Source organism: Oryzias melastigma, linkage group LG11 (genome assembly GCF_002922805.2).
Source record: "Oryzias melastigma strain HK-1 linkage group LG11, ASM292280v2, whole genome shotgun sequence".
In the NCBI taxonomy this organism is placed as follows: Eukaryota; Metazoa; Chordata; class Actinopteri; order Beloniformes; family Adrianichthyidae; genus Oryzias; species Oryzias melastigma.
In genome coordinates this window covers 18,374,171-18,401,887 of record NC_050522.1, presented here as the reverse complement: position 1 = coordinate 18,401,887, position 27,717 = coordinate 18,374,171, and the positions used below count along the sequence as shown (strand labels likewise).

General features: G+C 41.2%; 1 protein-coding gene across 4 annotated transcripts in view; it reads right to left on the bottom strand.

The window, feature by feature from the left end:
- hivep3a (HIVEP zinc finger 3a) overlaps positions 1-27,717 on the bottom strand; it is a 32,579-nt gene that overhangs the window by 2,136 nt on the left and 2,726 nt on the right. For 2 of the 4 annotated variants that reach the window (XM_024295499.2, XM_024295492.2), the window contains exons 2-6: positions 4,462-8,621; positions 3,983-4,152; positions 1,923-2,038; positions 1,583-1,639; positions 245-762 (exon numbers count right to left, since the gene is read on the bottom strand). In XM_024295499.2, coding sequence (XP_024151267.1) covers positions 245-762; positions 1,583-1,639; positions 1,923-2,038; positions 3,983-4,152; positions 4,462-8,292 — 4,692 coding nt within the window. In that variant the 5' untranslated portion in view covers positions 8,293-8,621. Of the gene's footprint in view, positions 1-244; positions 763-1,582; positions 1,640-1,922; positions 2,039-3,982; positions 4,153-4,461; positions 10,485-13,000; positions 13,465-27,717 lie in introns of those variants that run through there. The other 2 variants (XM_024295483.2, XM_036214216.1) reach the window with 2 other exon arrangements.

The following is a 27,717-nucleotide window of genomic DNA, read 5'->3' as shown; positions in this document are numbered from 1 at the left end:
AAATATCAGCTCATTTAAGGTTATTGAGGCTCATGTAGAAATTTTAGAAGTTTTGCAGTGATCTGTCATTGGGATGAATTCAAACATTCAGACACCCTGTCTCCTGGCGGCTCTAATTTCGGGTGTCTTTCAGGAATTGTGGGTCTGAAAGCTGTAGAACACCAGAAGGGCTCCTCCTTTCCGATAAAACTGCAGCCCCCCCCTCATCTATATTTGCCTGTTGACTCTGCGGTTGAGGCCCCACCTGTGTTGATGCAGACAGCTGCTCCCTCGGTCGAGGACAGGCTCCATACTGGGGGTCCGGAGGTTCCTGGATCTTTCTCGAAGGAGGGCCCCTGGCTGGAGAGCCTGGAGTCTGATGGGAGCTTGAGGGGAGGGGCGCAGGAGGGGAGGGGGGTTGTGACGGTTTGGGTGATGGGGAATGGGGTGGAGACGCCCCCCTCTGTGGATTCTGGGATTGAAGGTGAGAAGTTTGTGACGCTGAGGCATCGAGGCGCCGGCGGGCGAACAGGGCCCTCCTGGCGCTGGCTGAGCTCCTCTGCCACGGGTCCTTGTGGACGACGGAGGAGGAGGAGGAGGAGAAGGAGTCACACGCCGACTCTGTAGGCTGGTCTCCTGGATGAGCTTCCTCGTGATCTTCGTCTTGAGCGCTGGACTTGAGTTTGACGTCATCGTCACCTCTGTGAGCTGCACGGTTCCTGAACTCAGAGCTCCGATCATCCTTTTGTTGATCCAGATTTGCCGATGGGACTCGAGAGACGACTGGAACAAAATTAGGATCAAATTTGTCGTAAAAATATAAACTTCTGACAACAAATATATACAAAAACAAATCACTGATTTATTTCAAATAATTTCGTGCAGACAGATTCAAAGTGAATAAGAAAGAAGTTTGAGGAATTTAGTATTAAAGGACCAATCAGTTTCCCTAACCCTAGTGTTTAAAACTGGTACTGCACCTCCACCTGTTTTTCCTGCAAATTCATGGATTGGAAAATGAATTGAACTCCAGATGGTTCCATGGAAAACTGACCTAGCTTCAGTTACTGCTAATACAGAAAGAAAAGAAGTTGGTGCTTGCTTTAGACCACGTGTCAAAGTCATAATTCTATCCGGCCCTCCAGATCATTTTATTTTTATTTTATTATTATGGCCAGATGTGTTCTTGACTTTTTTCTAGCTTTTATAATTTTGACAAAATATATTGTTATGAAGAGTAATATATTGAAAATAATTTAAGGTTTAAGTTGATTTATTCTGTAACAATATTCCTGTCTGTTTTTTATTTACAGTAATGTTAAAAAGTTACGTTTTTAAAGCTTGAAAATTTGAGTATTATTGTGTTCAATAAATGTTTATCCTGTTCGGCCCGGGACCTAAGGTGTGCTCTTCAGATACATGGAACTTGACATTTGAGAGGAAAAATGAACTGGAATGAAACCTTAATAAGATCTTTAACATAATTATATATAAAGAAATAGAAAATAAAAATGTAACTTGCAACTTTACATTCTTTTATTTTGAAAGGCAGAAAATGTTGGTTCCTTGAGGTAGAACTGAAATGCAGAGACAAACTGTGTACCTTTACTAGAGTCCACGGTGCAGGGGATGTTTTCTTCTTCTTCTCGCTCAAGGCTCACTGGAAAAGAGCTCATGGTCAACCAGCAGAAAATGCACCAAAAATGTAAAGACCTTTTACTGTAGTGTATGCACAGCTGCTGCGGTTGGATGTTTAACACCCTTACCCCCTCTTTTACTGTTACCCCACCCACTTCAAGTGTTTGACCACTAGCTGTCACATGCTGGATCAGACGATGTGGTGACATTTCAGAAAAAAAGTCGTGGACAAAAAAAGAGTTCACTTCTGTTTCACTACCATGAGACAAACTTTAAACCTTCTTGAAATGTCTTCATTTTCTCACCTCTGGCTGCTAAAGAGCTGTCGGAGGGCTTGCAGTCACATGGTGGGGGATCCTTGCAGAGGTCTTCACATCGACATCTGTCTCCGGCGTGCACAGCACAGCTCAGGGTATTTGATCTGTAAGCGTGAAGTCGGACAGAGGTTTGTACGATTGATTTGCCTCTCTCAGGGCGATGGGAGCAATCGATGAGAGTTACAGGAGCTGTCAAAGCGCCTGCAGCACCTGTAAGCCAACATTCAGAGCTGTGTTTGTGTAGTGGGGCTGTGTTAGCCGTTCGGTTGTCACTACAGCTGCGCAGAGGCTCTAAACCTGCTTACATATGGAGGGTCCCCACTTCAGCTTCAACAGAGCACCTTTCATGAGCCAAGACTCTGACCTCCTCCTGTTCAGAGCTCACGCCACCGGGAAGCCCAAACAAGGGGGCGCCCAGCACGCAGCACCAGACGGCCAATAAAAACAGGTCAGATAGGAGGGAAATCCAGCTGCTGGTCCAAACGCAGGTGAAAAAACACATCTCAGAACAAACGGATTTGGGTGTTTTTTCTGCTTTTTCCACTTCAGGGGATGTGGCTCAGAAGCTCTCACAAATGATGGCTTTTACAATCTTAAAAAAAACCTTGTTAGTAAAAGGGGAGCAAACAAATATCAGTCTTGGTGCTATGAGGTTCCTCCTTCCTGACTGAGAGAAAAAGAGCAGCTTTTACCATCACAGTTGCTTCTGTTTGAGCCTGAACAGACAGACAGAGAGAAGTGCAAGTTTGCAGCCAAGAGGCTGACTCACATTTTTAGGAAGTGTCAACATGAGTCACCCACAGACATTTATGCACAAACAATCAATGTAGCAGAAGAGGACACCTGCTCTCAATGGTGTACGATCGCTGCTTTGTCTATTTCAGACGGGCATCAAAACCTCTAACATGAGGGAATGTTGTCAAAGACGACAACCCTCTCCTGAGGCATACACGTTTCTCTGCTCCTGTTGAGACTTTAGCAAAAATGTTGCTTTTTGACTTGTGTGATGTTGCACTGTCAAACACTAGATTGCATCATGAGTGCTTTAGCTGAAGCTGCTAAAGTGTTCTAACAAAGGGGTGGCTCCGATTTAATGCTCGAGAAAATAAAAGTAAATTTACAAGGTAACCACCAGAGGCCGGTTACACAATCAAGTCCGTCTCCATTTATTTTTATTTAAGGACCTACTCTGATGAAAATCATGTTTTTGGTCATTTTAAAATGTTTGTGGCATTTTTATAATAATAGAAGACATATACATAGAAAATTAGTTTAACTGCATTTCTGAGTGTTTTATTATCCTAATCATTTTGAATCAGGAGCAGACAAAAAAATACTGTTTGATTGTAGTTGTGGCGTAGAAGCTACAATCAGCAGGCCACAAGCTCCCTGCTTCACTCCATTCCAATACATGTAGATGACTAGATAAACGTACGTCTTCATTTTCCTCGTCTGAGCTGGTATCTGGCTCAAAACTGTACAGCTGGATAACTCTGATATTGCTTGCCATTTTGTTGCACCAGTAATGTTATGCTCGAGTTGTGAGCGGCTGTAAGCTAGCGGGAGAGAGCATAAACAGATGGATGATGGGAAATAGGTGCGGGCTTAGTCTGCGCTAATAGTCCTGCCCACAACTCAGAGGAGAATTTCCGATGGACTACTGCCACTCTTTACAACTATGTCAAAGAAAATTACACTTAAAAAAAATCTATACTAAAAACAGCATAATCAAAATTAAAAGCCCACTAGGAACTCTTTAATAAAAGATTAAAAGATGATGAAGTGGGACATTAACACCATCTTTTCTGGACGCATCATCACTGAACCCCTATAATCCTATTTAAGGTTGGAATATATCTAAAAAGCAATCTTTATAACTGACATGATGTGTAGTGAACTAATTGATGTACCGTCTCTGAACTCAAAAGAAAGTTGTCTGACGAATTTGTAAATTTCCCAGGCTAGGATCGATGAAGTATCTTTATCTCAAGTATATTTATCTCATCTTTATCTTTAAAGTTTCCTGGCTTAGCAGTATTACAACTTACCCTCTCTGAGAGACCCAAACTTGTGTGGATGTTTTTCTTCCGAAGCATGACTGGACTTCTTCCTCTTGGGTCTTCTCCTCTTCCTCTACTTTTTGCTCCGACCTGTTGTTTTCTGGGGAAAGACGCCCTTTCTCTGTCCCCTTGTGGTCTCTACAGCAGGAGTTAAAGACCTAATTAAAAAAAAAAAAAAACAAAGAAATTCACCAACAAAGTCAAGAACGATTCATACTAATTTCCGCATATTTAAACTTGATGCTTGAAGTCAATTCAGTCTAGTATAACAAGGTTAAGATCTTTCCAGGTTCTTCTAATTTTGTGGTTTTTACAATGTTAAGTGTTTTTTATGCTCATTGTAAGAAATTTTAAAAAGCTTCAAACTCTTAAATTCTTTGTGTTTTTCATTCTTACTCATTTTTAGGTATTATACTTTTGATCATTTAAACATGACCAACTGTAGTCTGTGTGGTTGATGTTGTTACCTCAGTAGCGCAGGGACTTTTGTTGTCATCCTTCTCCGTTGACTTGGTCGTTCTGACAGACATGGGGGATGTAGTGTAAATGGAGGGGCTTAGCCGCTGTTTACAGTGCAGGAGGGAGAGTGCCGCCCTGCTGGAGAGCCCAGGTGGGTTGGGGTTGTAGGTGCTGGTAGACCACGATGAATACACAGAGGGCTTCTGTTCATCCAGAGCAGAAGGATTTGGTTTGATGTAGTTCAGATAGCACCAGCTATTACAAGTGCTGGACAGCAAACTGGGGAACGAAGAGTCGTCGGGGGAGCCGGGCATACAGAAGTCTGGTAAACACGGAGGGTTCTCTTGCTTAAGCTCCTCACTGCAGGGGTGAGCAGTTGCCGTGCCAGGGCATTGCTCTTCGCTCTTCTCTTCCTCTTTCACTCTTTTCTGCTGCTGTTGAGAGTCAGGGTGGAGCTCTATACTGCTTGATGGGGAAAGCATGCGCTTATTGCCCCCAGAACCAGATAACCTTAGTCCATTGTCAGCGCACTGTTGGAAATCCAGGCTCATCATCCCTGTGCTTCTGGATTCAGTTGGTGAAACGCCTAAAGTGGGTGAGACAGCATCAACAGCCTCCTGGGGCCTTGGGGACATGGCTCGAGACAGTGTAGTATAAATGGCACATGCTGGGATGAGGGTGTTTGTTTGGAGGCGCACTGCTACTGTTGTAGATGTGGCTGGCCTTAGCAGTTCCAAGCTGGAAATTATATGAGGACCAGACTGCTGATTGTTGGCTTGAGCAGTCTTACTGTCTGAATAATCCTGCCTTGCAGGAATCTCTAGCCTTAGACCCGTAGACGAATGGAGATAATGCGCTCTAGCTGCCCCTGACAGCCCACATGAAGAGTTGGGATGTGGTGGTTGAGGAGGAAACTGTTCTGGATGGATGCAAGAGTTTTCCTTTTTTACATCCACACATGGCTTGTGGGTAACTGAAAGTTTTGTGGCACCACAAACTTGAACATTTTGATCAAATTTCCATTCAGAGACCCTTGATTCACTATCCAAGACTTTAGCTCCCGAAGTAGGATTTGAGAGGGACCTGCTGCCAATTGCAGATGTTGGGCTTGCCTGAGAAGATCTGTCAGTTCTGACATGTTCAGGGTTGTGGCTAACCTCACCCTCTTCCTCATCTGGATCCCTAATAGTTGCATGTCTTATAAGAAGACACTTTGTTCTTTCCTTCCAGCCAGCTGCAGAGCGCTCAGGGGACAAACAACTGTGGTCAAAAGACTTACTACGGCTCTCAGCCATCAGAATACTTGGTTGTGGGTCATGAGGCGCCTGCTCTGATGCAGAGCGCCTCATCTCCCTATGGTGATGTACCCCAGGTACTGTTAACATGTGAGGTCCTCGTGACCTTCTTGAGGGTGTTAATGCAGCCGTCTCCATTTCAGGTCTATTAGGTTCTTCAAATGAGGTGGAGCGACTCGATGCGTATGATGCACTACTATCTTGACTAGGGCTGTGGGGCAAGGATACCGAGTCAAAACTGGACTCCCCTGAAGATTGGGCAACCTCTGCAAGACGTAAGCGTTTCTTCTTAGGTGGGAGCTTTTCAATTGGAAGTTGTGACAGAGAAGGACTCCTTTGCGGCCACTGAAACTCATCAAGTTTATCTAGATTTTGTGTATTGGAGGCTGGCTCATTTGAGGCTTCAGGGCTGTTGAAATCCTCGGTCACAAGTATTTCTGGAACCTGTACGTTGTTTTGACGAACCAGCTTTCTGGTGGAAAGTTTTGATGACTGATGGTGTGGTTGCTTTTTAGGGAAAGGCTGATATTCTTGACGAGGGGGAATGTTTTTTGTTTTATCCAAACTTTGAGTATCGTGAGACGATAACTCGTGTTTTTCAAATGTACTAGTGTGTTGAATTACTGAACAAGTTTGCATTGTAGGCCTTCTGGGGCCATCGTGAGCCACCCCAGTTTCAATATGACACTGCTCTGACAAGACGGTGGAGGATGGTAAAGAAGGTGATGAGGGGTCATCAAAGTCAAAGCTCTCCTCTTTTCTTCTCTTGCGTACTGTTGGAGCTCCTATCCTGACTGCATGGTTGCTTATCTGTGAGCACTCCATTTGACTATTTACCAAGTCATTTTGAGGATGAAGAGCAAGGCAAAGGCTCTGCTTGTGTTTCTTATAACCTTCCCAATCCTTGCAGCCAACACCACATGCCTCACACTCATATGGCTGAGGCCGACATCGGTTATGGTCGGGGAGAGAGGTTATGCTGCTGGGGTAAAATGCATTAGAAACCTCAAACTCCTCTTTAGTAGGCTCAGCACCAAGTGGGATTTCAACAGCTGCCTGCCGTCTTAGAGTTCCATAACGGTGGGACATCTGGGATTCTGAAGCTCGATGCCCATCAAAAGACTGACTTGAGCGGAATTTGAAGGAGTTGCCACTGGAGGCGTCAGAGGAACTCGGTGCAGATGGCATTGAGTGACTTCTTACCAGAGAGGCAGTGGGTACTTGTTTACCAGGCTGCTCCAGATTTTTAGATGAATTATGGAATCTTTCACACGGAACTCCCATGCTGATGGAACCAGTGTTTTTATACCCTAAATCTCCAGCTTTGGGACTGACAACAAGCGACTCTTTGATACTTGAACCTTTTCGAGACTCTGAGCTGCTTTTTCTGGAGAGCGAGAATCTTCTTGGTTTTACACTGTCAAGTTTACTAGTGTCAACCACTGCCTCATTGATAGTGATAAGCTTTGTGATATGGTCTATAACGTGTTTCTTAGGTACACTGAAAGAGGTGTTTTTGTCCTCCTGACCAGAGGGATGTTGGTTGTGATGACGGGACAGCTTCTCCAGATGTCCGAGGCGCCCATATTTACCAAGGATGATCTCTGCGTAGCTTTTGGCACTTGTGTTCTGTAAATTATCAAGTGACTGGTCTGTACTTTCAGACAGAGAAAAATAACCAGATTCCGTACTGCCTTTGCTCCCTAATGATAGAGATGAAGTCTTGTCGTCAGACGAGTCCTGAGGTGCATGTCTCCCTCGACTGAGACGTAGGGCCAGTCTCTTTTTAACCGCATAGGAGTCATTGCTTCCTCCAGTGCAATCTTTGTCCCCATCTGTTTCATGGCTCTTCAGTGAGCTTACTGTCCCCTGTCTATCTGCCAGTTTCGATGATAGCTGCCGAGTTTCCTCCTCTGATTCTATGACTTGTTCTTCCAAAGACTTTGGCTTCCCAAGTGTCAGACCTGCCTTAACCTTGTGAGTATGGGATTTGCGATGTTTGTATAGATTACTTTTAGTCTTAAAAGAGAAGCCGCATGGGACACAGGGATAGGGTCTTTCACCTGTGTGGGAGCGAATATGTTTCTGTAATACACTGGGCTTTGCACATGCCCGGCCACAATATGTGCAAACATATTTGCCTGGTCTCTGAGGTTTACGCTCCCGTTTTTGTTTAGGGTTGTCCTCTTGGGTTTCAGACTTAGGCTGGTTAGGAATATCCACCGACAAAGGAAGGTCAGCTGGACAGACACCGGAATGCATCTGCTCTTTTGGTGCTGCCCATGCTTCTTGTTTGTGTTCCAGGACAGCATCAGGGTCAATGACCTGCTGCTGGTGCCTGAGGCGCTTACGCTCAGGATTTTGTCTTTTGGATTGTTTGGGTTGCTGTGGTTCGCCATGGGGCTTTGGGAGAATGTCATGCTCCTCTTCGTGGTGGTGGGAAGGAGACTTAGGCTTTGGGGCTCGTTGAGGAGACTCTGGCTGACAATGCTCTTGACATCTGGACTGCTCCCCAGTGGTTAGGGGACTATGGGAGGCCTCCATAAAGCAGTGGGACTGCCTTAGGTAGACAAATGTGTAGAATCTGCCTAAACCAGGCTATAAGACCACAGATAAAACATCAACTTGGTCTACCATTGGTGAATTCCTTCAAAACATCCACTCACGTACATACAGGCTTCATAGTGTCAAAATTATTGCTTAATTGCAAATAATTTCAGTAATATTGAGTAGTGGGATGCATTGATAGTCCTTAGGAGTGCTGAGAAAGAGTTTCCCATTATGAAGAACTCAGCCAATCCTAATGCAAGACATGATGTTGATTCGCAAGCTCATTTGAAGGTGGGATTTCTCTGTCCTCTCATGATGAAGATCTGTAAAAAAAACAACAAAAAGTAAAAAAAATTAGGGAAGAATTTAAACAAAGGTTTTCAATAAAGGAGATAACTTTATATTAGACAATTATAGATATGTATCCTTTACCTCTTACATAATAATAACATCCATCGTTTCCTGTACCCTGGCTGCTGAATATTTTAAAATAGAATGGTTTATGTAAGAATTTTTTTGGGCAGCTTTAGCTGCAAGATACAGAATATGTGTGCCTTTCTATTACAAGAAAGCGAAAAGTTAAAAAAATGTCATAGTTCTTGATGATTTGTCAGCAGTTCAGAAACGATTTAACCAAATGTTATTTATTTATGGGGGTGGGGTGGATTGTCATAGATGCTTTTTTGCCAATATTTGTGTTGGCAAATACTTATAAATGATGTTTGATACATTGTGTTCCTTTATTGTAGACTCTCCAGTTTCAGAGTTAATCACAGATTTGTAGGTAAATGACAATTTAATTCCCAATGATTTTAAACAGCAGGTTTCTTGCCTGTTTTCATGATGTAATGCACCTCTTTATTGGTATTTGTTTTAGGTCATTTATTTGGTCATGGTGGGGGTCAAGTCAGAGCTTAAGTGGCGAGACTACCGGCTGAAATTTTTATTTTGCTTATATCTATAAATACTTTTTAATGCCATAATCTGCCAGAACCAATTCTGAGCTGATATTGTGCATCTCTTTTACATATCCAACTAACTCCAGACTCTTGAATTAATGAGAAGAGCAAAATGTAAAAGATGCTCAACAAAGGTTTTTTTAATATAGAATAAAAACATAATGGAACAGAATGCTGGGACTATAAAAACAACATCATTATTAAACTGGTTAATGCTGATGTACTAGTCTTTAATGGTGTTTTTGAGGAAACAGCTTTCTCTCATTTCTGGCCTTAATGCTTTGTGGTACTGCAGCTTTCCTTTGCATAATGAGTCCCAATAAGATGATTTTTGAGACAGAGACATGGGAGGTTGGCAATGCTTCAACCCTGTGCTGTCTGGTCCATTCAAAAACTGCGATTTTAGACCATTTGAAGGGTCAAACCAAATTTGCTAAAATGAGGATTTTTTTCCAAGAGTTTCTCTGTAGAGAAATGGGGGGAAAAAAGTCCCAATATCTTTTTGTGCCAACACACTGAAACAGTAAATAAGACATCCCACGCACTGACCAGCTGGTTTCTACACCCACACTCTGGTGGAAGACAGAAGAGCGGCTGGAATCTGTCCAAATGACTGATAGCAGGTTGATAACCATCTTTGGATTAACTCGCGATGTACATGTCAGTGTTAAATCCTTATAACAAACAAGTGTCTCACAATTTACCAAAAATGCAGAATATCTCCAGTTTATAGATATTCATTCAGATGAGAACACTCCTTTTTTGGAGATTTTAGTGAAGCTTCAGAGGCTCCTTCCGCATGTCCCACCTGAAGATAGATTAAACAAATCCCAAGCAGGGAAATTCAACTGAAACTGCGTCACACTGCCCACTAAAACATGTTTATAAGCAAGAGTTTATGCCATAATGCTGTCCTTTACACACCACCCAGGAGAAGTAGTTCCTCTCCCAGGACAAAACAATCTAGTTCATCGTCACAGACTTTCAGTACTCACAGCAGTTTTTCCCATCTGGGAGCAAAAGGAGGAGAGCATGCTGCTTTCCCAATTTGCAACTACAATTAACACAAAGCATGAATGAATTCAATGGCGAGAAGGCAACACAAGCTGAAGCAACACACAGCTTCAACGGATTCATGCCTGAATGAGTCATTCAGTAAGAAGACAGTGTTTTGTAGACAGAAGCTTGCAGCATGACTTCTGTCCAGCCCGCTCGTGACAACACAGATTTCAGTTTGTCACGACCTTATTTAACCCTTTAAACACCGCGGCTTTGGATCCATTGTTGACATTCTTTCGACTTTCGTAACTCTTCAACGGTTTACTCAATTCCAAAGCAACCTTGCGGTGCAATACTTTACAGTGGTAAAATGTTTACACAATCTATGTAAATTAGCTGATTCTGCTACACATTCTCACTCCAAACTTGTCATATATGGACGTATGGTTCGGGCCTCCTCTGAGTCACTTTTTGACATTTTGGGTGTCCCAAACTAGTCTTTAATTGACGTGCTGGCTCCTCTCATTAAATCAGGGGTCCACCAAATTATAGGACACAGTACCGGACCCAGAACTGGTACTGGGTTAGGGTACCAGTCCGCATCCCGAGGATTGGGGACCCCTGATTATTTTTTCCCTGCCTATGGCCCAATACCAAGCGGCCCTCGGACCAGTATCGGTTCACGGCCCTGAGGTTGGGGACCCCTGATTTAATGGAGCGACGAGTTGGGTACACCCAAAGCGTCAAAAAGTGGTCACAAACTATACATCCATATATGACGAGTTGGGAATGAGAATACGCTGGATTCTATCTTGGAGGAAAGCCCGTTGTGCTATACTTTACATTTGTAAAACTTTTCTTTGCGTCAATATTAGCTGATTCACACCGATCGCGTGAACGGTCAAAAAGTTATGATAGGTCAAAGAACTTCAGTTATTTGGGTGTTGTAAGCTATACCTCCAGTGTTAAAGGCATCTAAATAACAGGCTATTCTGGTGTCTGTGGTGCAGAGGTAGAGCGGTCGACCACTGATAGATAGATCACATGTTTGGTTCCCCTCTTCCCCGTTCATGTATCAAAGCATCATTGCTCCTGATGGTTATTGGTTGATTTAAGTGTTAGCCAGCTGAGCAACCATTAGTGTGTGAATCGTTGTGCAACTTAAATTCAAATTAAATTAAACTTCAAATATTACAGTTAAAAATGAGTTAAAAGTGTATCTGCTCACTAAATTTAAGTTGCTATATCTGTTAATTCACAAGATGGCTATTAACTGATCTGAGGGAACCATAATGACAAAACTCTACAAGTTGCACAAAATAGACAGTAATTTCAAAATAAAGCAAATGAACACATGCAGTTGAGAGAAACCTGGTTCATAAACGATTGAGTATCCCACCTCCAGGAGAAACCAAGTTTCCAGGTTAGATGACATAAAAAACAGGTCAACTAGAGAAAGGTGATGGTAACCTGGATTTTTACCGTGTATTTATAAACCCAACCGCTGAATCCAACACCTTTTTTCCCCTAGAATACGAAAAGCAAACCCTGTTTTCATAAAACTCCAGTATCTCTGATCAACAGGGGATAAGAAAAAGTGCAAAACAAAAAACAAAACAGCAATAATTTAAGGGGAAAAATGTAATTAGACTCCTAAAAAAGAATGGAAGTAGGTCTTGAAAATCTCCATTACAATCAACTGAAGTGTGTTTGCAAATATGCATTTTCTGCTTCATAAACCAAGTTTTTGACTAAAAAAAACAAAATCCCAGTTTAGGTCTGACTTTCCTTCTTTTATACAAGACATGAAGTAACACCCAGCTGTGTTTGTTCATAAGTCAAGTAAATTCGAAAAAACATAAACAGGTGGAGGAAAGTTCCTAACCTGAACAATGACTCCCTATGAACCAGTTTGTGGGTCAGCTAAACAGAACTAATATGTTTATTGCACATCTCACATTCACGCATTAAAAAAATTACATAAATGGCTTTTTAAAAGAATCTTGTCAATTTCCTCTTTTCGCATTAATGGGCACCCAGCGGTGGTTCCTATGGTAACGGCCCTAAACCATGTGGTAGCAGATGGAAGGAGAGCTGGAGGGCTAAATTTATCTTCCAGCATCCTCACCGACAACAGAGAGGGAGCGAGGCAGGCGGAGGTGCCCCCACCCTTCCAGAAGAGGCAGATTTCATTTTTGGAGAGAGCCCACTTTGAAGAGAAATTGTGCCGCTGCTTTTTCACCGATAGTTACGTCCAGAATAGGCGGTGAAGGAGAAGACGGTCAGTGGGAGGCGTGAGTTCCTTGTTTGACCGACTCACCTGCACCCTCTGCCCCTCACCTTTGCCGTTTCCACGTCGGGCACAAACAGAACATAAAGTACAGTTTGAGGCGCAGCTCTTCGGGGATGCAGCAGAGTCCTGTGGGAGTCTGCACAAACACCTTCCCGTGTGTGAATGAGCCGGGGTGGGGGGGGCTCACTCTCCATATACAGCACAGGCAGCTCATTCAGCCCAAGCTGCTATAGCATCAGCGCAGCCCCCCTTTCCTTCATTCACACAAACGATACAGCACATGAATCTACACCAAACCCTTACAAGCTTCTAATGCTTTCAGCACCCCCCCTCCTCTAGCTCGTAGATGATGCAGCCGACTGCAATAACAAAGACATGAATGGAGAAAAAAATCTCACACTTCAGACATGAATTCAGCACAAACAGCAAAGTGAGCGCACTGTTCCTTTACCTGGGTGCAGGTTGGAGAAGGAGGGGGGGGGGATCCTGCTTCTGAATGGTAGAGGTGAAGACAAGGAGAGAGATAGGAAAAGGATGAATGAGATGCTGTAGTGGAGTCTGCGCTCTACGTGCACTGAGCTCACAAACAGGTAGCTGAGTGTATTATGCGTGTGAATGAGGAGGAGGGGACACGTTACCCCCCCATCTCCACCTCCCCGGTGGCGTCTCTCTCTCTGGATGTGGACGTTGACGTAAGCTTGTGCTTTTTTGGCCGCGGTCTCAGGCTGCACAGCTGGCTTTAGCGGGGAGAGGGCGGGGGCAAGGGCGGCTTACTTGGTGTGTTTTTTTCAAGCATGCTCGTAGAGGTGATGCCGCTGCTTTCTGAGAACACCCTGGGAAAAAAAATGAAAGCGGTCATGCTGCAGACACTCTGAACCCCTTCGCGGCGCCGTTCAGCTGACTGGTGAAGAAGCGGAGCTGGGAAGGGAAGGGAAGGCAGCAGCTGGATGGGATGAAGGCAACTGGAGAGCCGCTCGCTCTGCCAGCATGAAAAAGGAGCGACAGCACAGGGAGTTCATTCTGTGCGAAACTGCTGATTTATGATAGAAACTAACTGAAAAGCTGAAATGTGGGCTTTCTATATTTAGACTTAAAAATGAATGCACCTCCTTTCATTAATCCTAAAGACAAAAATAAATACACAGGTTGGACTGGAGAATCTGTCTTAAAAATGAGATTAATTTTATCCTTTAGCAGAATTGAGACTGGATAATGATTAATGGAGGATGTTAATTTGTAATCTTTAATTTTGAACCCGAGGCTAAACCCAGAGGGCCTGATTTATTAAGATCCAAAATTTGTGTAAAAAGATCACACAGGATGACTATGAGGATTTGCTGGTAATTTTCTAAGATTAGTTGCACAAGGGATTACAAACTGCAGTATTTTCAATAAGGATTTACCATTCACTATTGATTGCTCATGTTAAAATAATGCATTAAAGAATATAGAATGAAGCAAAGAAAACAGTTCCTCTGGAACAAATATAACATAAGGATGCTCAAGCCGTTGACTGAATCAATGGGTTGAGTCAACCAATGTCATATAACTGTGATTTAATGTCAAATGTCAGAGATGCTGAGTCACACGCGTGGATTTTGCAAGTCGCACACGTGTTCACACTCCTTGGGGGGTGTGAAATTTGTTTTCCACATCTGACCCATCCCCAAGAGGGGAGCAGTGAGCTGAAGTCACAGCTATGCACAGGACCCAAAGGGTTCCACTGACTGTCCCAGTCTCAGGGTGGACACTCTACCACTAACAACGGGGCGAATGGGATTAAACGGGGTCTGGGGTTGTTGCCACGGTTCTCACGCTAGCTGGGGCGGCTGGAGTGGACCCCAGTGTCATCCCGGTCTGGTTGGGCACTGTAGTAATGTTCCTGTGGCTGAGCTGGCTCCTGGTATATATTCTTTTTTTATATAAGTAGTTTTTTACAAGTATTCATTCAATGAAGGGAAGGCAGTAAAGGGTGGATTGGGTCAGAATTCCAGCCCTAACCCCTAATTCCCTGGATTTTAAAAGCAATTTGGACGTCATGCTCTCTACTTTTTTTTTTCTAAACAACGGATATGACATCACCATTTTCACAAAGTGAAACACTAATAAATATAAACATTATAGGACATCTATTTTTATTAATCTACTGTGTTCTGATGATGAAATTGTGGATAGTTGACTAAATAATTACATCTAAACACATTTTTGTCACAAAAATTGGAGTGCATTGTGGTCTATATTTGTAAATCTAGTGAGCATCAATACACATTGGTTTTTGGCTAAGACTTCTGGGAAATTTCTAGGCCACTCGATTTTGGAATTGTAGATTCAGACAGCATTACAAAATGGCGAACGCACTACATAGCGCACTATGTGGTGCGTGGTAATGGAATTTGAAAATAGTCCATGTTATTGCTGAGAGGTGTTTTTATAAATAAAGTTTGTTTTGATTTTGATTTGTTTTTCACCTGTTGAGTTACTAAAATCTCCTTTTTCTAATTATTTTAGAGCAATAAGAAAACAGCTTAGACTATGACAGTTTACAGATAGTTGTGAAGGGTTCTAGACATGCAACTTATAGTTCTAATGTGGATAAAAACAGGCTAATACTGCTTCTCATAAAGAAAAGTATATTTTTATTTATATAAAACCTTGATGGTTAAATAAAAGTGACTTTAAAGTCTGTATGAATAAATTTAAGGCTTACCTTGTGGCTCCTATATCCCATCATTCATTTCTTATGTGTAGTGAAATGAGTTCCTCGTATATCTTTATTGTCTTAGAACAATATTACCCCAAACATACAATTTTCAGGCGTAAGTTGAAATATTTTGAGTCTATGATCTAAAGTTTATCTTGTTGTCAACAGGCAGCTGGTGGTCAAGATGCAAGAAGTAATTCTATGAAGTTGAGTATAACGTTTTCAGTTTGAGGATTTGGGTACGACTGGAGACTGTTGAATCTAAAAGGTATTTGGTACTGATCCATTATTGACATTTTAACCAAATAAAACAATAAAACGAATAATAAACTCTTTAAAGGACACTTGAAAGTGTATTTTATGCTGAAAATAATTGTGTTTCTTTAACTTGTTCATAGAGAAAAGAGGCCACCAAACGTCTACGACTGGAGATGTTTCATATTCGTCATAAACGTCCAAAGGAAACAAAAGCCGGATTCGGTACAGCTTTCTTGTCTTCCTTACTTCAAGCTGTGCAATTCATTAACATTTAACTGTTGTTAAAGAGAAAGGTTTTTTATAGCTTCTCCACTGTTTTCTGCTTACATAAGTCATAGTTGCCCAGCAATGGCAACAATACTTCATCTTTCTGGGGAGATTATTGTGATCAAATGATCAATTCCTTAAAAGAATGCACTGATCTATGAAAGACTAGAGCCAGCGTTGTAGGATGTGTGCTCTATGAACACCAGTGAGGCGGCTTTACACAAGCTGGTGATTATCGACTGGAAAAATCACAAGAAAGCTGGAATGGTGCTACGAAGAGCTCTGGCCGCTCCTAATCCCTGTTATCTACCAAGAACTACAAGATAGAAAGAAAGCCTTTAACACTGTGATTGAGGATTACAACGAGGACGTAAACATTTCCTTTAGTGCTTGACGTCTTCCTGCTTCCAATCTGCTCATAAATATCCTCTAAGACCTTCAACTAAGGCTGTCCACTCATATTTTTATACATTATAGTGGTTCTGTAAAATTTTAGTAGTAAAAGTAATAGAAAACAACTGTTATTATGAAGACAAAGAAGACCAAAGCTGTAGAGGTCAGTAAACCATGTATATAGCAAATTCAGAAGGACATGCAGACCGGAATAAATCTGTTAATAACTTGATTCTGATTCACAATTTTTAGATTCAATAGGAATCCACAATAGTGATATTATGGAGTATACAAACGTCCAACAATTAAGCCTTTCCTTTTTTGATCACTGTATTTGATGGAGTGTTGGGGTGAGGTGAAGCTGCTGATCTCATTAGTGAATTGGCCATTTGTAGACTTAAAATCAGAGTAAATCTTCGTAATTATTTTCAATTTCTTAAATTTTTCTTACAACAAGATGTACAAAGTTGGACGTTGCTTTGATGAAACTGTTAATACAATAACAGAAAAGTGTTTTTCTGCGTTCAAAAGCAGAAGAAATGACAAAAAATCATGGAGTACTAACCAATGTCTATTTTATTTTAATCAAATCTTTTTTTAAACTGTTTTAAACCTATAATCCTGGTTTCAGACAGAGTGCAGTACATACAAAGACTTTTTTTTAAGTTCAGTACAGTTATAAATAAATAAAAAACTTTCTGGATCAGCAAAATTGAACCACACTTTTACATGACTTTGTGTGTCTCCAACTAATAAATCCCAGCATAAACCAACAACCACAAGGTTCCCCTACCCTCCCTGTAGACACCCACTCACAGGTAGAACAGAGACTCGCCCTCCACCACTCCACCAGATGGGAACAGATGCCCCTCTCAACCTAAACCTGCCCTGATGCCCACAGAAAAACAGCTGTGGCTGGTCTGAGGCTGCCACAATTTGAAGAGCCCACAGAGGAAAAATAGCCACCGTAGCTGCAGAAGGACGTCCCGGATCCCAGCATTAGAACGTGAGGACAGATGTAGAGCAGAGCTCAGCTGTGGCGCGCACCTTTACAAGAAGACCTTTTATGGACCAAAGTAGGCCATCTGTAGGTTCAAGGTGTCCCGTTAGAGACTTGTACACCGCTGTGGCAAAAATACAGTCCATTTTACTAGGAATGTCTATTTACAAAAAATACAATCAGGAAAAAAAAGCATAATTTCTTTAAAGGCTCAATATAGAAGCAGTGTGTGGAAGAAGTGAGTACACCCCACATTTCAACAGTGGACACAATCCCTGTCAGTCTCTTATTTTGATTACAGTGTTGCCAACTCTGCAACTTTCTCGCTATATTTGGCGACTTTCTAAACCCCTGGAGGACTTGCTTTGTCAGAAGCGACAAATCAAATTTTTAATGTTCTAATCCATTAGTGCAATTATTCATATGAAATTTAAAAATAGATAAAACTTTTAATAGAGGGATTTTGTCACTTTTCTCTTCAAAGCTGTAGTTCAAGTTAGTCCTAATGTATTTGTATGGTAAAAATGGTGCATACTTATATAGCGCTTTAGTATCTTCTTGGAAGGCCCAAAGCGGTTTTTAGTCACAGTCCCATTCATACAAACATTCAAACACGATGTCGAACACAGACGCCAACCTGTAAGCAAAGTGGGATTTGATGTCTTGCCCCAAAACACTTTAAAACATAGCATAACTGGGAAACCAAACTTATGATCTTTCGATCAGAGGTCAACCGCTCTACCTCTACACCCCGGTCCCCCCAAATGTCATAAGTTTGACTGATTTATCTGCATTGTCAGCTAGATAAACCAAAAGTGTCTAGGGGTGTGATGGGTCTTTAAGGAACTTTTGGGATTTTTGACGCAGTGGGAACAGTGTAGTTCTTCCAGAGAGCACCAAACAACCTTTCTGAGATGTGTTTATCACTATCTTGACTGAAGCCCTTTCCTTAGCGCTTGTCTGCAGCTGGTGAACTGTACGACAATTCAGTATTTTAGGAGGCTTTCTATGGAGCACCAGTAGAAAGTCATCAGGAGTCTCTAAGATGTCTTGTTCTTCTAGAGAACTCAGAGGAAGTAGAGTTTCTCCTGGGCTTTTATCAGCTCAGATGTGTCCATGCTCCAGATCAATCCCCTTTCTATCCAAAGTCCAAGAAATTAGATGTCGGATACTTTCTCCACTCAGCCCACATCTATGAATGTTGGAGTCTTGCTTTTCTTTTTCCTTTAATCTATAATCAGATTCATTCGTTAAATTGTTTTTGGGGTGTTGGGGAGCAAGTTGCTCCCTTTAGGACACCTCTCAAAAGTCAACTCATCCCATCTAGAGATCAGCCCCAACACCATGGTATCGTCTGCAAACATCACAGTTTAATTTCTGTTCAATATTTGTTAAAAAGTGAAAAATGGGGAATCTTCTTCAGAAATGCCATCAGATGACAAATCTGTCAATTCTGATCATTTGTATGAAGCCTGTTCCGATGTTTCAAGTCCCACTGCCTTCAGGTGTTTTTCTAAAGCTAATTGATCTGTTATGTTTATTCATCTTTGGCTGAAAATTAAATTATTTTCTTTTCCAAGCCCATATAAACTTTAATCATTGTTCTATCTAAAACTCCTGACACTGATCGGCAGGTACATCTTGAACCTTTCAAATTCTGTTCAGAAAAACACGCTTAGAACAGCTGCTGAACGCTGCGCCACACTGTGCGCAGCAACACACGATAAACCAAGTCAAAACTTTAGGGTTTAAAAGGATTAGAAAAAAAAATGATCCAAAAACCTTACCAGACTCTATATATGAGTGATTTCCAAGAAGCTGCAATGTTCCCCAGATCTAAAAAGGTGCCTTGTCAATATTTACTGATTCAGTGACAATAGGTTCATTGAGAAAAAAGTGGAAAAGCTTATATTTAGAGCAGCTGCAGTCCAAATCAAGGACAAGGAAAGATTGGTAGAGAATGGGAGTTATTGTGCAAACTAAGCAAAAACAAGCTGCAAATGCAGAGAGGAAATGCCCAAAACAACCAGCCACTGGTTATACTCGTCTCCAGATCTAAGTTGGGCTGTTTGTGTGAACATTTGTGGTCTCTGGTTGTGAGTTTGAGTTTCTGGTCAGCCACTGACTGAAACAGACACCACTCGTCACCAGGATCACGACAAAGATGCCCTGCTTTAAGGCTTCCCCTGCGCTCCGACCAGCAACCTACATGGCATGTGAACATTCTAAAAAGTAGAAATATATGCACGGAGATTTACATGGAAAGCAGGTTTTTTTTGTACTTAAAAGTGAGAAAAAGTGTTCTTTTGATACCCAGCTCAAATTTCAACAGGAAATATTATGGAGGCCATGTTTAATGAATGAAAAGGTGTCTGAGGAAATACATGTAAAGAAAAAATGGAACCTCAACAAACCGTTGAAATCTCAGTCTACCCAACCACACAATGTTGGTATAGTGCTGCTAAAGATACTAAGAAATAAAAAAACATAAAGAACTAAGTGTTAGAGTCCAAGCCTCAGAGCTAGAGAATCTGCTACCACAGTGTTTTTGCTCTTAATGTGCTGAATGTTACAAAGCTGCAGGAACGCAGCCCACTCCATTGATTTCTGATCAAGAAAAGCTCTCCAGAGGATCACCATGACGGCTCAGAAGACCAATGGCCGGTCTCTTCCACCCATGGAAGAACCGTTCAGTCCGTCAGAACAGTAACGGACATTCAACAGAAATCATTTAACCAGACATTTGCTGTTTGTTTGCACTTAAGCTTTAAGGCAGAAAACACAGACTCAATACAAGGTTAATGCCAAAGCTGTTACCACCATATATGCAGCAAGAAATCAGAGCATGTCTTTTGTAAGACACTTTAAATCTTTTATCCTCGAATTTTTGATGTGTTCAAATATGAAGATAAAGTGAGAATTCTTAGTGGTGGGACTAGGACTCAGTTCAAAACATGATCTTGGTCTACAATTTTACCAGCATACCTCCAAATATTCTTCCACAAAATAAGTAGAGGTAGGACAAAATATCGATATGGCGAATTATCGCGATTTGTGAACTAAAAAATGATTTCTAGTCCCCTACTTTCTTTTATCAGTTTTTAAAATATTAATACCATAGAGGTCCACCAGGGGGCGCTTCTACTGACCATGACACTGAAGTGAGCAGAGAATACCAGGCAAAGAAGAAACAACAGTGGAGAAAATGAAGAGTGTCAAAAATAGCTGTCAAGTAGCAGAGAGGAAAAAAAAAAGCTAAAAGATACACCAGCAAGTTTTAAATCCAAAGTTTGGACTCAGTTTGGATTTAGTAGTGTGGATGAAGCAAAGCTGGATAAAGACTATGCAGTATGCAAACGTACGCTGCAGGCGGCACGATAAACATCACAGCCACCTCCTTTGGCACCACCCAGAACTAACAGAAAAGAGAATAGTTTCCATCCCAAATTTTTGTATGAAGGAAATAAATTATTATTATTTTTTTTTTTTGTCTCTGAAAGACAGTTCTATTTACATTGATTTTGCCAGAAGAGTTCTTTACATTGCACTAATTGGCACTGTCCTGTGATCAGCTGGCGTGGCGACTATCCCACCTTCATCTAATAGTTGCCGGGATAGACTCCAGCCCCCGAGCCGGAAAGGGACCAGGGGTAATGCTGTAAAACAAAGTTAAAATAAAATGTATTTGTTTAAAACAATAGTGATATATCAGAGATTACCGAGTAAGTAATATTTTGATTATTACAATGTTTGCCGTATCGTGATACTATCGAAATTGTGAGCCATGTATCGTGAGTTACCCTGAGATTCCCAGCACTAAAAATAAGGTAATACAGCTTGAATGATCTGTTTAAGAAGGACGTCGATGAAGACAACTGGGGGCAATCAGGAAATTAAATCAGGTGAGGCTACAATGGGGGAAGCACAAAAAAACAAGACAAAAACTAAGGCAACAAAAAAAAGCAACAGAATGCAATCCCCACACTTCCAACTTTTCTACTCTTAGCATCAATACTTCATTAAATCAAACTAAACCATTAGTCAAATTAAAATATGAAATGAAACCAAAATATTCAATATTTCTCCAGCCTTAAGAAAACCTCAGAGCAAAAGTGTCTTAACCACCTGATTATTTTAGCACAAAAATAAAAGAACATGGAGCTGGATATCTTAACCACCTTTGATCAGTATTCTTTTAAATTTAATAAATAAACTGTAAACTACCAGAAATACTGGTTAACTTTGTTAAAAAGCCGCACATCTGTACTGTCAAAAGAGTGGAAGAAAGGCTAAATTTAAATGGAAACTTGTGACAGAAACCTCAAAGATTGATTCTGAGAAGCTCTGTCAGATTTACCAGCACATTGTGTAGTATCTTTTCCCATGAATCAACACTAACACAGTCTAGACTAAGACATCGGATTGGGCTGGATTAAGTAGAATGTAAGCTGTTGTTAAAATACCAAAAATAAAGACAGGAAAAGAACTCCCAAAAAACACAAGAAGCTTGGTTTTTCATTGAGCTGCACTGTAAATGCAAACCAATCTGCTTGGATCTCAAGGTGATGTAATGCGGAGAGAGAGCGGCCATATGCTCTCCAATTTCACCAACAGAGAATCAACAGCTTGGGGGCGAGGCAGCGTGCCAGAGAGCCCGCCTGCTCAGGAATCTATACGTGCTCCACGGACACGCCGTTGGTACCGAACGCAACGGCGACGAAGCAGGGGTGAGAACACAATCTAGACCGCCACACCTAAGACGTGGCTGTCTACGACCGCTGCACTCTCCATCAAGGTCAACAACAAAAGACTTACTGGAGACAAATCCAGACAAAGTTTAGAAAAAAAACTGCAGTTATATAATACAAAAGCCTGCAGTTTGATGCCACAGACTGGAAAAAAAAGCCTTATCAGTGAAGGGAATGTCAATAAGAGTTTAAAGAGAGATGTGATCCAGTTCAAGTGTTTTATCTGTCACCATATGAAAGTGATCCACCAATCAGCGAACCGATTCCTTGTTTGTCTTTTAATATTTGAAAATGTTTGGTCAAACACCTAAACGTCTCTTAAGTTTTGAAACTAATATTCTAACAAAATAAAAGCCATTTTGTAGTGAAATATAAGTAACCAACAGGATTTTTAATAATTTTTAATACTGGTAAGAGCATTTCTGAGATAATCTAACCAAAAAAAAACAAAAACAAAAAAAAAAAAACACTCTTTTATAATAGCTCAGGCATTTAAATAAGACCAGTTGAAAACCCAACTATCCGTGCTGCCACTGGGTGTAAAAATGAAGAGTAAACGTTTTCATAGAAACAGGATATGGGAAACAGGTTTATAAAAACAGAATTCTAAAAACAAATTCCAAACATTTTTTTTAATCACTGACTGTAAGCTATTATTTTGTAAAGACTTTAAGACCCACACAAATGAAAATAGTGTTTTAAACATGTTCTTGAAGGATTTTTCGAATGATGGAGGACATAGATAAAGAAAATTAAGATCAAAACTACATTTCTGAGTATTTCTTCATTCAAGTTATTCTAAATCAGGAGCAGACAAAAAAAAATGACATTTGAAAAAGATGGTTGTGACGTATAAGCCACAGTCAATCACAAGCTCCCTGCTCCGCTCCATCCACTTGTAGACGACTAGGTAGGTCGTCGTTATCCTCATCTGAGCTGGAATGTTTTAAATCTGTACGGCTGGTCAGATCCAATATTGCTCTCCATTTTTGTTGCACCAGTAATGTAAGGGGGGCTGTAAGTATAGAGATGAAAGCGCCTGTGATGTCGCCCTTAAAAAAGGCCTAAACTCCGATTCCAACAAAATGAAGTCAATTCGGTCGACATTTTTCAGAAATATGGACGTCTCCATGTTGGAACCAGACTTAGTGAGCAGAGATCGGTCCGAGTCGGTCTGAGTTAATATTTCTATGGGAAACTCTCTTGCTAATAAGGTGTGAGCGTGTTGGAAAGCCACACCCCTTCCACTGAAAGCAGGCTTGGGAGAATTTGTCGAACATTCGGGGTGAGGGTCAGCGGGCACCACGTTTAAAATGAAGCATCTGATTGGCCAGTTTATAACTTGAATAACTCGTGATAAAGAAAATATATAATGAAAAAAAATTTGATGAAATAGAATGATTGATCCCATTGACTTCTGTTGAAGTCAATGGGATTTTTGCTTTCTGGGACCATCGGGTACGCAACAGGGAAGGGATACTGTGTCCAGTTCTCAGACTGTATATGGCTGCAAGCTATCGGGGGAAAGGGATAAAAGGGAAGTGGGGGTGGGCTTACCCTGTTCCAGTGATTCCACTAATGAGTGACAAATTTCTGATGCCGCTCTGCAGAAACTATTTCAGAGAAAATAGATTTTTTTAGCAGATTTTTGAAACTTTGTTCATGATCCCAATGGACGTTTGGCACGATCTTCTTCAAAACACTAAGAACTTTGGCTCTATGGGTGATTGACAGGAGCGTCCCCAGCCCTTCACCACCCAATTCAAACAAAACACAACAAACCTAAATATTTCAACCTCTTTGGTGAGTAAAGTGATGTAAAGTAGTATAAATTTAGTAATTTTCTTTCAGTTCAGATACAGATTCTTCCTTAAGTTTTTGGACTTTTGTGAAAAATGGACACAAAAGAATCAAGGAAAGAGAAGATCAGAAATGCTTTGACAGTTCTTGCGTGAGAAAAGTCATGAAAGTTGGAGTTTGATCTGGATGTTTTTCATGTAATCGCAGAACTACCAGAATCTTTGACCTCCAGCTTTGAGTGGAGGCGAGTCCGATGACGTACCTCCACGAAAGTGTTTAGATTTGTAACAACGAGAAGTCTTTACAGAAGAGGGGAGGCATGAGAGCGTTCTGGTGGTTGTGTGAAGTCCAGGAGGTGATCGGACAACGAGGAGAGCAGCTGACAGGCCTTCTGCCCGACAGCCGGCTCTCTCTGAGGGGGTCACGGGAACCAGAGGTCCTTCCACCTGGAAGAGCAGCCCAAGCTGTGTCCATACGCTCGCCTGCAGGCCCACTGATGGCATCCAGCAGCATCCAACTCAGCAGCAAAGGCCCTTATTGAGAGCTTCAAACACGCATAAATGCAGATGAAGCATGTTCTCCTTTGCGGGAGGCGTCCTGAAAGACATTCGTACGCGGGAGGGTTCCCCAAACTGATCACTTTCTGCTTTCTTCAGGTAGATGTCAGCAAACAGCGTTTCTGACACAAAATTGTGTTTGTTCTTGTTCTGGTTTATAATTTATACATTTGTGATCAGCATAAAAGAGAACTACAATGATGTTCCTAAGCACAAAAAAGCCCCAAACGTTCTTCATTTCTGTGTGAAATCAAAGCAAACGTTTCTCTTTGTTGAGCTCCGGATGCTTTTCTGCAGCTCGCTGCTGTGAAGTTCACCCAGCTGGACGGGGAGGCGGACAGGATGCTGTCCGTTTGGAGATGAAAACCACTTTTCACGTTTCAGGATTTCTTTTCTGAGAGCACTTCTGTGCAGCGCGGCCCGATGCTTTTGTTATGTCTACACTGCAGAAGAAGAAACCTGGTGGACTGCTCGTTCTCAGGCTGTTGGTGAAAACACTAAAGCAATTGTTGTTGTTTTTGTGATTCTGGAAGCTTGTGTTTATTAAAATAAGTCAGTTTGTCAGGAATTGCTGCAGCATTTGAGCCAAAGTCCTCAGATAAAAACTGAAACATAATTTTAGAGGGACTTTTAGTACCTGCTAAATAAGAGCACAAAGTTATTTATCAAAAAAATAAATAAAACGGATTTAAGGGGATGCAATAAACCAAGATTCGGATGAAACTCGACAATCGAGGCCGCAGAGATGATGGAGGTCTTGCCCAGCATTTATGATGTTAGCAAAACCATCAGAACATACACCCCTAAATGTGTTTTAAGGCTTGGATGAGTCAAAAGAGAAGAACAGGTTTCCATAGCAGTGACCGTTTACACACCAATTTTCCCATTTCCTTCCCAAATGAACACAGACGTGTAAACTAGGGGTCTAGGGGGAAATCGATCTGGCAATGTATTGTGATGTTTAGTTTGGGGATACTTGTATCACTTTAAAATGCTGACAAGACAATATTTCATTCATTATTTATGAGCCTCTTTAAGCGTCTTACTTTTTTTTAACCACCTATTCCCCCGACCACTAGTTGGCACAGTGAGCTTCTTTGAGCAGCTCTTCACCGTGAAACAAACAACAAGATCTTGAGAGATTCAGCTTTACAAACAATTAGTGACATTCAGAATCCATCTCCGTCTCAGCCTGTGCAGTGATATAGACGGTATTCACTAGTTTAATTTACTTTATTTTTAGCATTGATATTGTCCAATCATTTACATATAGTTTCAGATTTTTACATTCAGATCTTTCAGAAAAGTTTGAATAAAAGTTTCAAAAATTAGTCATGGAAATATAACACAATTCAAAAATGTCTTGTGTTGATTGAAAAAAACATGAAAGTAAAAGAAAACATAGGGAGTTCTCTTTACTTCTAATGTTTCCTATTTGTCAAAACAAGACGTGCACATGCTAGAATATTCCAAAATAAATTTTATAGGGTTTGAACTTTCCATTGTCCAATCACAGCTGAGTCAGGTATTTATTTATGTGACATGGAAAGGAAAGGGAAAAGATTTCTATGTCTTTTACTGGGAAATTACTATATTTTTCCTAAAGAACACAGACAGGAAGCAGCAGGAAGATTATGGATGCACCGTTAAAATAAATAAATAAATATGCCAGATAAAAGAAAAAAAGAATAATAAATTACTACAAGCAAAATCTAAAACATTTGTTTTCTTGTCATTTTCAGACAGAAATGGTTGAGTTTTAATAATAATAATAATCAATTTTATTTGAAGCGCCTTTCATGACACTCCAGGACATTGTACATAACAATAAAAACAGAATAAATAGACATAAAGGAGAGCAAAATAAAATAAAATAAAATAAATAAGCCAGCAAAGAATAGCGGAGGTCAGGCGGAAGAGACAAATCAGTCATTAGAAGCAGTGAGGTGATCGTAACTTCTTATCAGGATATAGTATGTTAAAGGGGGTGTGGTTTCATTACACAGACCGTTTTCTGAAGGTGTGAGAAGCCCCGCCCTCAGGAAGCATATAGACATTTTCCATCAGCTAAGTGTCTTCATTTGTGTGATAATGGTCAACAATATTTGTGTTTTTTTAAGGGGTAAATAAATGAAAACCTTCCACTGAAGTGCAGTTTTCTAACCAAACTGGCTTCACTCGTTTCCTTTGTGTTGAATTTTCTGCGGCAGAAGCCGTCTGACAGAAAAAAAAAGAAGTATTGTTAACATTTTGATGGCTCGGCATTTTCCCCTCTTTGATGAGCAGCAGGGGAGCGAGGGTGGGGGGCGCTCTGGGCCCCTGAGGTGCGGGTGTCCTCGTCTTTCACCTGTGATGAGGACGATGCTGTGAAGACTGACAGGTGAGGCTGCGTCAGACCAATGCTGTCCTCTCTCCTTTGAACTGAGCTGACCCACAATGCACCAGGTGCACGGCGTGATTCCCCACCGGCAGTGCAAATGTTTACGTCCCTGTCTGCTCTGAGGAATACAGAGTTTGTTCTTAGACCCACATATATGCAAGCGGCTTGTCTCCTAGAGACCCTTTGACTTCCAGGCTGAAGCGCATGTAGAGACTAAATCAACTGAAGACCGGCAAATTCACCAAATAGTCACTATTGACTTGTTAAATTGTTTATAACACTTAAGGATTACTAAAAAACAAACAAAAAAACTGTCAGACTTCCTAATCATGAACAAACAGGTATGTTTGGGTGGTTTCACTGAGCATGTGCAAACAACTTTTTGAGGTCCTATGTTGCAAAGTTAGCAACAAAGCTAAAAAAACTTGTAAACCAGACCCCAATGCAAACATTTGGTTTGTTGGTCCTTACAAAGCTACGTTCACACCGCCCTCTGCATCGTCATCGTCATCAACGACCTCTTCCAATGAAAAGCCAATACACATGAAAATGTGCATTTCAGGCATCGAAACTCTCGTTCATGTGTGTATAGCTACACACAATTGTACGACCATTTTCAGGCTGTACGTACAAAAAGTTGTAGCCATTGAAAATGTATTGCAAGTTAAACCAGGCAGAATTTTGGGAGTGACACTTGGACGGCAGTTGATCATGGTGAAGAAATTAAAAATCGCAGTTCAGGCCTGAACTATATGACATCAAGTTTTTCATATATCGAAATAGAACTGTGTAAGAAAAAAGCTTGGAGCAAAATTCACAATATTTTCACCACTTCGATATTTCGCACTAAGTCTCCTCTAACTGTAGGTGGCGTACATGTGCTCTTAAACAGTAGAAAATGAAGAAGAAGCCCCTTTTTGTTAGCCAATATTGTGTCCGAATTTTATATAATCACTATATAGTGCGTTTGCCATTTTCTAGTGCTGTCCGAATCTACCAATTCCAAATCGAGTGCACTCGAAATTTCCCAGAAGTCTTTGCGATAAACTAGCTTACATCAATGT